Genomic DNA, 12748 nt, shown 5'->3' with positions numbered 1-12748 from the left:
TCCCAACGGGCCCGGGTTGGTCTGAAGCGTCGGGCGGCTCGTCGGGATGTCTCTGTTTCATCTGTCGTACAGAGTCGGCGGACCTCGGTGCGAAGCTATCCTGGGACAGTAGGGCCTGCACTGCGCCCGAAACGTCACCCCCTGCCAATTTCCTCGAGGATCGCCGGGCGGCTTTTTTGACGTGAAAACGTCTTTAGTATGGCTTGGGTGGTCGGTCGAATGTACTTCGTCTTTCATGTAACGAAATTTGTCCAACTTCGGGGCCATCAAACTCCGCTTGTGCGGTTCGCATCGTGTCCTCGTTTGTCAAGACTTGGAGCAAATTTACGGTGGCTTCTTCCGTCCAATTTTCGTGGAATTGTATCGCCGTTCTGGGCATCTTCGACGGCCTCGGAAAGACCCATCCGAATATCCTAAAATATGGATAAATAACACTTTTCCCCGACGGTCGATGAACACTTCAGGACTTGCGACGGCTGAGCAGATGGGTCAATTCGTAGCGCACCCGATACAGTGTGCATGCGCAGCCAGAACATCCAGGAGGGTGGCAAGCTCGTCAAAGACACCTCGATCCATTCCCGGATACCGTACCTACATATGTCTGTATTGGCAGATTCAATTCTGATATGGTTTCTAACGACGATGCACTGAATATCACTTTGAAGGAACGGCGATTTCTACAACTGCGGTGGGCAGCTCACTCAAGAGGTAGTATTGCTTCATTTTTCATATGGTCTCATTCTCAGGATGAGACCCAAACCCACGAGTCGGAAACGCAAGGCGAAAAGAAACGCTAACCGGCCGGCAAAGATAGCGAAGACGGGCGCGGAGCGGGTTGCTGAACACCGAGCGCGCACTAGGGGGACGATTCGACCTATCATTGATACGCTATATGGGGCTTCCGTAACGAGCAGTTCCACGCATGAGGATGAGACAGTAGTCACGGAAGCGATTTCTGAACCGATTGACCAGGATTGGGCGAGATCTCCCGAACTCGTCCATGTCTGGCAACGAGCATCCGTATACTTCCACCGAAACTTCGTAGAGAATGAATTCGGACACGCGTGCAATGTGTGCGATCGGCTATGGTTTGAGCGGGATTTGAAGGCAGTGACCGCTCGAATGGCGAGTACGCTATCCAGCCATTTACCAGGCGAGGATACGACCATGTTCAGACTCTGTGGCAATTGCTTCAGAGTTAGTCGAACAAACAAAATACCGGCGATGAGTAAGACGAATGGATATGTGTACCCCCCTAAGCCATCGAACTTGCCGGATTTAGATCCCATAACAGAAAAGCTGATATCCCCACGAATCCCTTTCATGCAGATCCGTCGCTTACGTCGAGAGGGTTCTTATGGTATCATTGGCCAGGTGATAAATGTACCCGTGGAAGTAGACACTATGGTGCGTTCCCTGCCGCGTGATTTAGATGACGACTTCGCATTCAATGTGAACTTGAAAAAAAAATCATTCATGAATCATCATACATCAGCGGATTTGTGAGAAAATCATCGGTGCGGACATGGCTACAATATTTGGTCGAGCGACCCCTCTACAAACTTTACAATATCCAGGTGGATTGGTCTGTTTTCAAGGATTCCCTAATTGGAGCTGATTCCACAGCTGATGACGGCATAGAATTCCTGGATGTTAGCGATGCGCTAGAGTCCGAACTGATTAATTCACGGCAACACACTATGATGTGGAATGAAGAGCACTGCCTGGACATAGCACCGGGACAGAATAGTCGGGCAGAGAGTCTCCTTTATGATACTTATGCTGAGGAATTATCTTTCCCAGCAATATATCTCGGCTGTCCTCGCATCATTAAAACTGGGGTGGATAGGTCTCGCGCAACGGCATGCTCGATGTGTATGTCTGAGATTAGGAGGAAAGATCGACGCGGAGTAACTCCACAACATGTGCTATACATGGCTATGAAGATATTGCGGTTCCGAGTTCGGGATGGTATTCAAAACATGTATAGATGTTTGCGAAGCACCGTGAACATTACCAGGAGCATGATCGAGAATCGCGAATTCGTGGAACGTTTGATCGACACCAATCAAGCATTCCTCAAATCAATCCCAAATTCAGTGCAGTACTGGGCCTGTAGGAAAAAGGATTTGTTCGCAATGATCCGTCAACTCGGGAAACCAACAGCTTTCATGACTTTGAGTGCAAACGAAACGCATTGGCCGCATCTACTGCGCGTTTTGAACCGTCTATCAGATGATTCCGAATCACTTGGTGGCGATCTTGGAGTAGATGAGATCCTCGGAAAGCTTGATCGCTACGAACGGGCGCGGTTGGTTGCCGAGGATCCTGTGGTTTGTTCGATTTACTTCCACAAATTGGTGCTTGTGATAATGTCCATGCTAACCTCCAACAAGTCCCACAATCCGTTCGGCAGATACCGTGTTGTCGACTTCTTCTTGCGCATAGAATTCCAGCACCGAGGTAGCCCTCACGCGCACATAATACTTTGGCTAGACAATGATCCCGCCGAAGAAATCGGCGAAGATATGCCTCGGACGGCGCAAGCTTTGACCGACTTATGTAGCGTTGATGAGAAAGATCTGAGATGCACTGAAATGATTCGCAACCAGACTCACTCGCACACTTTCACATGCACGAAGAGGGGCGAGCAGCACTGTCGATTCAATATCCCTTATTGGCCAATGGATCGCACCAGAGTTCTCATACCGCTCAAAAAAGATGATCAACGACGTAAACTGTTGAAACCAAAAGTATCTGATGCTCGGAAGAAGCTTGAAACGAAAGCCTACGATTCAATTGAAGCTTACTTGAATGACATTGACTGTGATTATGAAGCTTATCTCAATCTCATCAGGTCTAATTTGCAGCGGCCGTCAGTCATCTTCAAAAGAAACATGAATCAAATTTTCATAAATACATTCCATCCATGGATTGCTTCCGTCTTGAATTCAAACATGGACTTGCAATTCATCCTCGATCCTTACAGCTCTGCGGCGTATGTCGTCGACTATGTCAATAAATCGAATCGAGGTATAAGCAACCTACATCGGGAAATGCTCAAAATACATGAAGACAATCCCGAATACGATCAAGCTGCATTGATGAGTAAGGTCGGGTTGAAAGTTCTGAATAGCGTAGAAATGTCCTCACAGGAAGCAGCCTGGTATCTCTTACGTCAACCTATGAGCTGGGCATCTCGTTCCACAGTTTCCATTCCCACAATGCCACAACATGAAAGGTACAAGTCGCGTAAACGAAAATCGGTCATGGATTCGGAAAATCTAGCTGAGGACAGCACGAATATATGGACTAAGAACATTATAGAGAAATATGAAGAGCGTCCCAAAGTATTGGAGTCGATCACTTTAGCCCAATTCGTCGCCTGGTATGAACCTAAGTCCCAACCGAGATTCAACGAGGACCCGGACGCCGAGGATTACGATGATCCCGAAGATGGTCCGGACAGACAAACTGAGCGCGGATACAGACGTCGAGATAAATGTAAAATCATACGCTATAGAAATTATGAAAGAGATGACCAACTGAATTATAAACGGGAGATGGTCACCTTACACATTCCGTTCCGTAACGAGCTCTTAGAAATCATCGATCGAAACAAGTTCATAGAAATTTTCAATTCCAACGAGTTGATGATCGTAGAGAGACGAAAGGAATTCGAAGCTCATTTAGACATCGACTCAGTACTGCAAGAGATTGAAGCTATGTGTTCGAGCACAGAAGAAGTAGTTGAGGGTATCGAGTCTGAATCTGATGACGCGGTCCCGACACTCATAGACAATCCCAATGATGATGATTTGCAAGCCCATGCGAACCCATCAAACATAAGTGCGGTCAGAGCTCGGAGCAATGTCATGAGCAAGGAGGAATACTGTGCATTGATACGTAAGTCGAACGCCGAACAACGTGAATTAATTTTGGAAGTCATACATCGATTGCACCAAACTGACCGGGAGCCCATCCAAATATTCCTCACAGGACCGGCGGGCTGCGGAAAAACATTCACACTCAAAGCACTGATGGAAACATACAATCGATACTCACAACAGCATAACACCCAGAACAATGCCTATATCGCGACGGCGACTACAGGAAAAGCTGCGGTCAGTATAAACGGAGTCACAGTTCACGCGGCGTTTCGTCTGACACTTTCTCGACAAACAACACATCTCTCCCCAGATTTGATACAAACGTACCGCCATTGCCTGAGAAACGTTAAATGTGTGATTATTGATGAAATCAGTATGTGTGGATCTCATACATTTAATTCCGTCAACTCTCGATTGCAAGCCATGACAGGCGAATACGATAAGAACTTTGGTGGCTTGGACTTGCTTGCGTGTGGCGACTTGAAACAATTACCCCCAGTCAATGCATCCCCGGTCTATTGCGCAACTCGAAACACACTCGGTGGTCAAGCGATACTTTGGCAGTCCTTGGATTACTTCCCCTTGGTGCAAGTTGTTCGTCAGAAAGAAAGTCATTTCTCGACCTTACTAACCAAAATAGGAAGCGGAGAAAACCTGACGATGGAGGAGCAAAACGTGATTCAATCAAGATTCCGAACTCATCAATGGTGCGAAGAGAATCTTCCAAACGGCGTCATACGTTTATATTACAACAATGCCGACGTGGAAGCATACAATATGAAAACTATCCCGATCACAGAAAACTCAGAGCAGTCCATCGCCGCCGACACATATAGTGGTTACCGCACAGAAACTGAGAGGCGGGATGCAATATCAAGAGTACATAAACTGAATTCCAAGGATACGGGGAACCTGCCCTACACAATCACCTTAACCGAAAGTTATCCATACATGCTAACAGTGAATGTAGATGTTGAGGACGGACTAGTCAATGGAGCTATCGGGAAATTACGTCGAATTGAGCACTATCCAAGCGGCCGAGATGGGACGCAATCTATTCGAGTCTGGCTGGAATTTGAAACAGAATATGTCGGTCGACACTTACGAAAGAAATGCAGACCGCATGTTCACTGTAAGCCCGGGTTCTTAGACGAGCGCTGGGTACCAATAGATTTGCGTTCAGTCAATATAAACATAACCCCAAAAATCAAATGCAGGCGACTGCAACTACCACTAGCGCCAGCCTGTGCTCTCACAATACATAAATCACAAGGTGGAACCTTTGATCAGATCGTTTACGAGTACAACAAACAACATAGGCAGCAACTCGTCTATGTCGCCCTGAGCAGAGTCACAAGCTTGGAAGGACTGTTCCTTACCAACGCTAAGGACGAATTTATCTTCCATCATGCGAAATGCGCGATTAATCCATCAGTCAAAGAAGTCCAGAATGAGTACAACAGATTAGCATCACATCACCTACCCACGATCACGAGATCAATAATTGAATTCCTGAAACCGGCCGACAATCGTAGATCACTTCTGCTCATAAATATCAATGCTCAGAGCTTGGCAGCCCACGCGGAAGACATTTCGACGGACGTCGTTCTTCAACGGGCCGACCTGATTGTTGCCACTGAGACATGGAATCACCCATCATCGACAACAGTGAAAATCGATGGATTCAATCTCGAACAAGAATCACGATGTGATAATAGAGCTGGGGGCGTCGCGATATACAAACGAAATGATTCAAGAATGAGCATTGAACCACTGCTGTCTCATCCGGGAAGTTCCATGGGATTGGAAGGACACGCTTCATCAGAGCATGTTAAATTCCGTTGTAATATTGCTGGGAATCTCCTAAATATCAGTCTATCATGGCTCTTATCCGACGCGGTGTCGTCCGCTACGAATACTCTCCCTCGGCGATGCCGAATCGCTCTCATTCTCAATAAAAGTCAGTTGTGATGTACTCTCGGTCGAGGGTGTCTCGTCAGTCAAGCGCTGGTGTCCTAACTTTCTATCGCCGGAACGATCTCGGAACCGAACTCGGGGAGTTCTGATCGCTAGAATCCGTCTCTCGTAACGCTCGATTTAACATTTGGTGCCGTGGCCGAGGATTCCAACTATACGCGATCCAACATGCCCGTTCAGTACTCTCCCGAGGACACCAATCGCCTGAGCGGTCCTCGCGTGGGAGCCGACTCGTTGCCGAGCCTCGCCGTACTTCGAGGGCGTCGAACCCGTGCCAGAAACGCCCTCCAGACCGAAATTGAGACACTGACGGTTTTCCAGTGCATCGACAACAGCAATCGACTCGCGATCCTCAGCGCGAGGTCCAGAGTCGACGGCCGCCTCGACGTGGTCCGCCGGGTGTGCGAAGAAATCTCGCGTCATCCCCTCCTCCCTGAAGCTGATGCAGAGCGGGAGTCCGAGGAAGCTGAGTCTGCGATCGAGTTAGGCCTCACCGCCAAGAGAATCATCGACGGCTTGCTTGCGATAGAGCTTCTCGAAAAATCGGCTACAGCCTCGGCCGTCTCGAGCTGCCGCGCCGACGCAGCGGCTGACGAGATCGTCGGACAGGTGCATGTCTCCGGTGAGCGATTACCTGCCGACGACGGCGGAAACCAAATTTCGAGAGTGAGCGCGCGTGTTGACAGTTCGGAAACAACAAACGGTGCGCGATCTTCATCAGTATCTGCGAGCAGCAACTGCGCCAATCCGAGACTCTATCTTGACACTACTCCAGAGGTATTCGACGGGTCAGTCTCGCGCTATAAGTTATGGCGCTCCCAGTTCATGAATTACGTCCGCCGAAGAACAGAAGCTACTGACAGCGACAAGTTGGTGGCCATGTGTAAACATCTCTCCGGCGCACCGAAGAGCCTGATCTGCGAGCTGCCATTGATCGATAGCAACTTCGAAGTCGCCCTACGATTGCTAGACGATAACTACAGTGTTCCGGAGCTCAGACAGCAGGAGGTGATCAATCATACCACCCGAGTGCCACTCGCTCGGAACCCGAATGATACCGCAGGATTGCGTGAGCTCCTGAACGATACGCAGCGAACCATACTCGCTCTGGAGGGTGTCAATGTGCCGTTGCAGAGTATTGCCCTAACGTACGAGCAAACAATCCGCAACGCTCTACCGGTGAACCTAGTGTTGAACTTCGAAGATCGGCAGCAGGACGTTCTCCCTACCGACAGTTCCGCGGACGAAAATCAGGCTGCCGCCGCAGCGCGAAGATTAGAAGACCTCCTCGCCTTCCTCAGGAGATACACCGTCCTGCGAGAACGGAAGACGTCGACCCAACAGCGAAGTACTGTCGGGGATCAAGCCGAGCCGACATCGTCTGATCACAGGAGGTCCAAGTCCCGTGTACTTCCTAGGAATCCTCCTCGCCCGCCTCCACCTTTCACCGCAGCTGCTGCCGCAAGGAACACTCCTCGCAGAGCGCGCAAATCTCGCGAGAGCCCATGCCTATTCTGTGGCAGCTCCGAACATCGACCGTCCACTTGCACCGCTGAAATCACAATGAGTCAACGTTTGGAAACTCTCGCACAGCGCCGACGGTGTGTGAGGTGCTTTCAGTTCGAGCATCCACCATCCCGTCGATGTACGGGACCCAAAGAGCCTTGTCGAAAGTGTAACAGCTCAGAGCATTACACGGTCATGCATGAACAGTCTGGCGGTCAGGCGAACCCTCGAACAACGGCCAGTATTCTACAAACTGTCGCAGCCGCCTCAAGCGCTCGCTCCGTCGTCATGACCGCTAGCGCATTCGTCATCTTCGGACGTTCGAGGATCAGGATCCGATGCTTCTTCGACAGCGGGTCAATGGTCTCCTTCGTTACCAGCAAGCTGATTCGCCAGCTTCCGGGCATCCCACCAGAGGCTCGCGTCGACCTAAATCTACAGGCTTTCGATAGCCAACACGCCATCACCACGAATCGTTACGCTCTCCGGCTGGTGGGTGCTCGCGACGAGTGCGAGTCGATCGAGATTCACGCCCACGAGTATGATTTCGGTGTCGACCCTCCATCTAACTGCTCGGACCAAATGCGACAACTCATTCGGCATTTCGGAGTGACGCATCCGCTGGCCGACCCATCCATCATCGATCACGTCGACGATGCTGCTCCTGATCTGTTGATTGGAGTAGACCAAATGTACAAGATTCTTCACCTGAACAAGGAAGCCGTAATCGATGGGAACTTGATCGCCAAATCCTCGAGATTCGGTTGGCTGATCTCCGGCTCTTACGGACCCAATTCGACTCGCGGCGATGTAGTCCGAGTCCAGCCCATCTGCTGCGCAGCTACGATGTCTCAGCCTGCGGAAGATCTCGAGCGTCTTTGGAAATTGGAGGCGATCGGGCCCGCCGAATCCGCGGAAAGCGACCTGAACGAAGCCGACCATGAGGCACTCCGACAGTTTGGGGATAGCATCGCATACGACGGTCAACGTTACACTGTCGCTATGCCAAAACGTGATTCCATTGAACAGCTGTCGAACAATCTCGAAACTGCTCTCTTTCGTTTATCGGCGAAACGCCGCGCACTAACGCGCGATCCCGAGTCCCTGGATCGATACGATAGAGAAATCATGGCCTTCGTTCGAGCAGGTCATGCGGAGGAAGTCTTCGATGCCGATCTGACAGCTCCAAGCGCTCGGGACCACCGATTCTACTTGCCGCATAGACAAGTCATAACCCAGAGAGAAGATGGGGACAAATGGAGGATCGTTTTCGATGGATCTTCCTCAGCAGCCGGCGAGACATCGCTCAACTCTCATTTATTGGCCGGCCCAAATCTGAATCCAGACATTCTGCGACTCCTTTTCAACTTCCGACTTCGAGCAGTGGCCCTCTCAGCTGACATCGTACAGGCTTACATGACCATTGACCTTGCTGCTGAGGATCGCCCCCTCTTCCGTTTCCTGTGGCAGGGACCCAAGGATACAAGAGTTCGCTGTTTCCAATTTCGAAGGGTACCCTGGGGCGCCACACCCAGTGGATTTTTGCTCGCCGCCGTTCTGCGCGAACATTTCAGGCGGATCGATCCGACGTTAGCCTACGATTTGGGTAGCTCGTTCTATTTCGACGATATGCTCCGCAGTTTCGACTCAGAAGCAGAAGCGATCCAGTTCTGCGACAAAATCATGGATTGGATGCAATCAGCGAGCATGAGTCTCGGGAAATGGAAGTCCAACTCGCGGGGCGTCATCGACCATCTCAGGACTCGATCGATCCTCTCGAGATCATCCGCCGTCTTGGTCGAGACTGGACTACTCCGGGTCCTGGGCATCGCTTGGGCTCCGGAGAGCGACCAGTTCCAGTTTCAAATGTCGGATGTCAGCCGGCTTGCGGGGGCGGGGAAGACCGCCACCAAGCGGCAGGTGCTTCGCGTGGTCGCTTCGATCTTTGACCCGGTCGGCTGGTTGATTCCCTTCACACTTCGAGGCAAGCTACTTGTCCAGCGACTGTGGTCACAGACGCTTCGATGGGACGATCCGCTCTCCGGTCCCCTGCTCGACGACTTCCGGGAATGGGTGGCCGAGATCCCGACCCTATCGCGCCTTCGAATCCCTCGTTTGTATGGGGATCCTGGCAGAGGAGTCATCGGATATCAACTCCATGTGTTCGGCGACGCCAGCGAGGAAGCGTATGCTGCCGCCGCCTACCTCCAGACCTTGTACGCCGACGGAGGCAGTGGCTGTTCACTCCTGATGTCCAAGTCCCGCGTGGCTCCTAAAGAGAAGGTCTCGATTCCCCGACTCGAATTGTTGGCTGCCTTGCTCAGCTCTCGTCTAGGAGCTTTCGTCACCGAGAGGCTGGGAGCGAAACTCGATAGGACGACCTACTACACCGATTCAGCGGTCACTTACTATTGGTGTATCGCAGAAGAACCCACCAGGTGGAAAACTTGGGTCTGCAACAGAGTCACCGAGATCCAGAAGCTTACTTCTTCGAAACAGTGGTTTCACGTCGAGGGGAAGCATAATGTCGCTGATATCGCATCTCGGGGTACGTCCGCTCAGGATCTTCTCTCGAACCCGGAGTGGTTTGGAGCTCCCTCGTGGCTGTCTGAACCTGAGGACCATCGACCGGTAAAGCGCCTGCGGGCCGGTTGTGACAATACGGATTCCATTAGTAAGGAACTCCGATTAGTAGTCACTCCCGCAGTCGTTGCGCCTGAATTGGTAGATCTTCAGCGATTCAGTAGCTGGGAAAAATCGCTCAGGGTAGTGGCGAACGTGCTTCGATTCGTTCGGCGTTGCCGCCGCCGTAACGTTGGCGACTCCGTCGGGGAGGCCGAATTACGGTCGCAGTCCGAGCTACTCCTCATCAAATGGACTCAGTCTGCCTACTTTGCGAACGAGATCACGGCCACTCTGGCTCACGAGAGACCTACGAGATCATCAAAGCTCACGTTATATCGGCTACATCTGGATGATAACGGGCTCCTTCGAGCTCAGTCTCGACTCACTGCTGCCAATCATTTCACATATGACGAGAAAAATCCCATCATCATTCCGGGCGAGAGCAGACTCGCTACCCTGCTTATATTACATCATCATCGACTCAATGCCCACATGGGCGTAAGCACGATTCTTAACGCCTTACGACGACGTTTCTGGATCCTGCGCGGTCGCCAGGTCATCAAGAGGCTTCTTCGAGGTTGCGTTGTCTGCAATCGAGCGCAGGGACCCGGCGCTGATCAGGTTCAGGCTCCTCTGCCGCTCGAGAGAGCCTCATTGGTCGCTCCGTTCACCGTGACCGGCGTCGATTTCTGTGGACCCTTTCACACCCGTTCCCGAGAAGGTCCCGTGAAAAATTACATCGCGCTTTTCACCTGCACCAGCATCCGCGCTCTACACCTCGAACTGGTCCCGGTCATGTCGACGCTCCAGACTCATCTTGCCTTGCGCAGATTCCTCGCGGAACACCAATCGTGTCGCAAGTTCATCTCCGATAACGGTCGCTCCTTTGTCCGCGCCGCAGCGGATATTCGTCGACTCTTCAGCGAGATCCGTAATCCTCAAGTTCGGGAATTTCTCGCTCAACATCGTATCGAATGGGTTTTCAATTGTCCCCGGGCCAGTTGGAGAGGCGGGTTTTTTGAACGTCTCGTCGGCGTTACCAAGAGATGTTTGATCAAAACTCTTGGCCGTTGCCTCGTCAGCTCAGAGGAGCTACGTACCATAATTCGCGAGTTATCGGCCACGATAAACGATCGACCGCTCTCGTATGTTTGTGACGACCCGAGGGAGATGCGAGCCATCACTCCTTCCCATTTTCTTCACGGAGGGCCACTCGAGTCCCCTCTCTGTGCGCGATTTCCTCTAGACAGCTTGGGGCCGAACGGGAGTGTTCCGGACATGCCACCAGGTGCAGAAGTGCTACGCAGAGCCTTGCTGGAGCGGACCAATTACTTCAAATCCCTCTCTTCGCGCTGGCGTCAGGAATACATGTTGCTTCTACGCTCGGCGAACCTCGATCGAAAGGGAAAACCTCGCCCGCTGACCGATGATTCTATCTGCCTGCTAAAAGAAGACACCATTCCAAGGTCGAAATGGCACATGGTTCGTGTACTTCGAGGCCATCCCGGCCGTGATGGCGCAGTACGAACATACTCCGTACGTTTCTCGAACGGCTTTGAGAGTAGACGAGCTGCCCAAACGCTCATTCCCTTAGAAGTACCTGACCGAATCGACGAAGAGACTCCTGCAGTGTAAATAATCGAAAGTCCTCATAATTGTGCTGAAACGTCTCGTTTCAGGGAGGCAGTGTTAAATTCCGTTGTAATATTGCTGGGAATCTCCTAAATATCAGTCTATCATGGCTCTTATCCGACGCGGTGTCGTCCGCTACGAATACTCTCCCTCGGCGATGCCGAATCGCTCTCATTCTCAATAAAAGTCAGTTGTGATGTACTCTCGGTCGAGGGTGTCTCGTCAGTCAAGCGCTGGTGTCCTAACTTTCTATCGCCGGAACGATCTCGGAACCGAACTCGGGGAGTTCTGATCGCTAGAATCCGTCTCTCGTAACGCTCGATTTAACAGAGCATACAGGAGACGCAACAATTGCTAAAGTTCACCTGACTGACGGAAATTCATTTGTTCTTGTGGGTGTTTATCTTCATCAGCGAACGAATCTCCAAAAGATGAAAAGCTTCATTACCAGGCTATTGCATGCTCACAAAATCGATAGTTCAGGAGAACGAAGTCCACTGGCTCTCATCGGAGATTTCAATACGTCCGAAGAAGACCGATCACAATTGGAAAAATTTCTCGATAGCGCGTTTTTCATGCAGCTCAAAAATCATGTATCAGAGGCAACGACGCTTGGCGGAACATGCATCGATCTGACATTCACGAGACATATGAACCTGATTTGCAAGCCATATGTTTCGTACTTTTCGTATCATCGGCCGGTCATGAATATCTATATCTATATATATGAAAACGTATGTCTGTCTGTTTGTCTGTCTGGTGTCACCTATAGACTCGAAAACGGCTGAACCGATCGTCGTGAAAATTTAGGAGCGTGTTCTGGGCGATCCAGCGGTGGTTATAGGGGGGTCAGTTCTCCGATGCGATGAGTCCTTCTACCTTAAAAAAATTATTTGAGTGCTCCAGTGGCGAAAATACGAAAACTCGGAAAAAAATTGAGAAATCGTAAATTCGCAAAATTCACAAACGCCTGAACCGATCGCCGCGAAAATTCGGGGGGGGGGGGTTCTCGGGAGCTTCAGGGAGGTCATGTGAGGGTCGTCGTTCTCATGTGATGGGTCCTCCCACCATAAAAAAATTATTTGAGTTGTCCTCTCACCGAGAATCAAAGATTTCAT

General features: G+C 50.8%; 2 protein-coding genes across 2 annotated transcripts; both read left to right on the top strand.

Annotated features, from left to right (window-relative positions):
- The first annotated feature begins 1703 nt into the window (after positions 1–1703).
- On the top strand, positions 1704–5861 carry LOC100907261 (uncharacterized). Its single transcript, XM_003738803.3, has one exon. The coding sequence runs from the start codon at positions 1704–1706 to the stop codon at positions 5859–5861; it is 4158 nt and encodes a 1385-aa protein (XP_003738851.3).
- Positions 5862–6035: 174 nt separating this feature from the next.
- LOC100907118 (uncharacterized) lies at positions 6036–11633 on the top strand. The gene has a single exon (XM_003738802.2). It carries the CDS (start codon positions 6036–6038, stop codon positions 11631–11633), a length of 5598 nt encoding a protein of 1865 aa, XP_003738850.2.
- The last annotated feature ends 1115 nt before the right edge of the window (positions 11634–12748 follow it).

Source organism: Galendromus occidentalis, unplaced genomic scaffold, assembly GCF_000255335.2.
Source record: "Galendromus occidentalis unplaced genomic scaffold, Mocc_1.1 scf7180000076332, whole genome shotgun sequence".
Classification (NCBI taxonomy): domain Eukaryota; kingdom Metazoa; phylum Arthropoda; class Arachnida; order Mesostigmata; family Phytoseiidae; genus Galendromus; species Galendromus occidentalis.
Note: the sequence above shows the minus strand (reverse complement) of the source record. Positions and strands in the feature narration are given on the sequence as shown.

What these genes read in the sequence shown, in the direction of transcription:
- LOC100907118 (XM_003738802.2), top strand. Translation starts at nt 6,036, where the DNA reads ATGCCCGTTCAGTACTCTCCCGAGGACACCAATCGCCTGAGCGGTCCT.
- LOC100907261 (XM_003738803.3), top strand. Translation starts at nt 1,704, where the DNA reads ATGTGGAATGAAGAGCACTGCCTGGACATAGCACCGGGACAGAATAGT.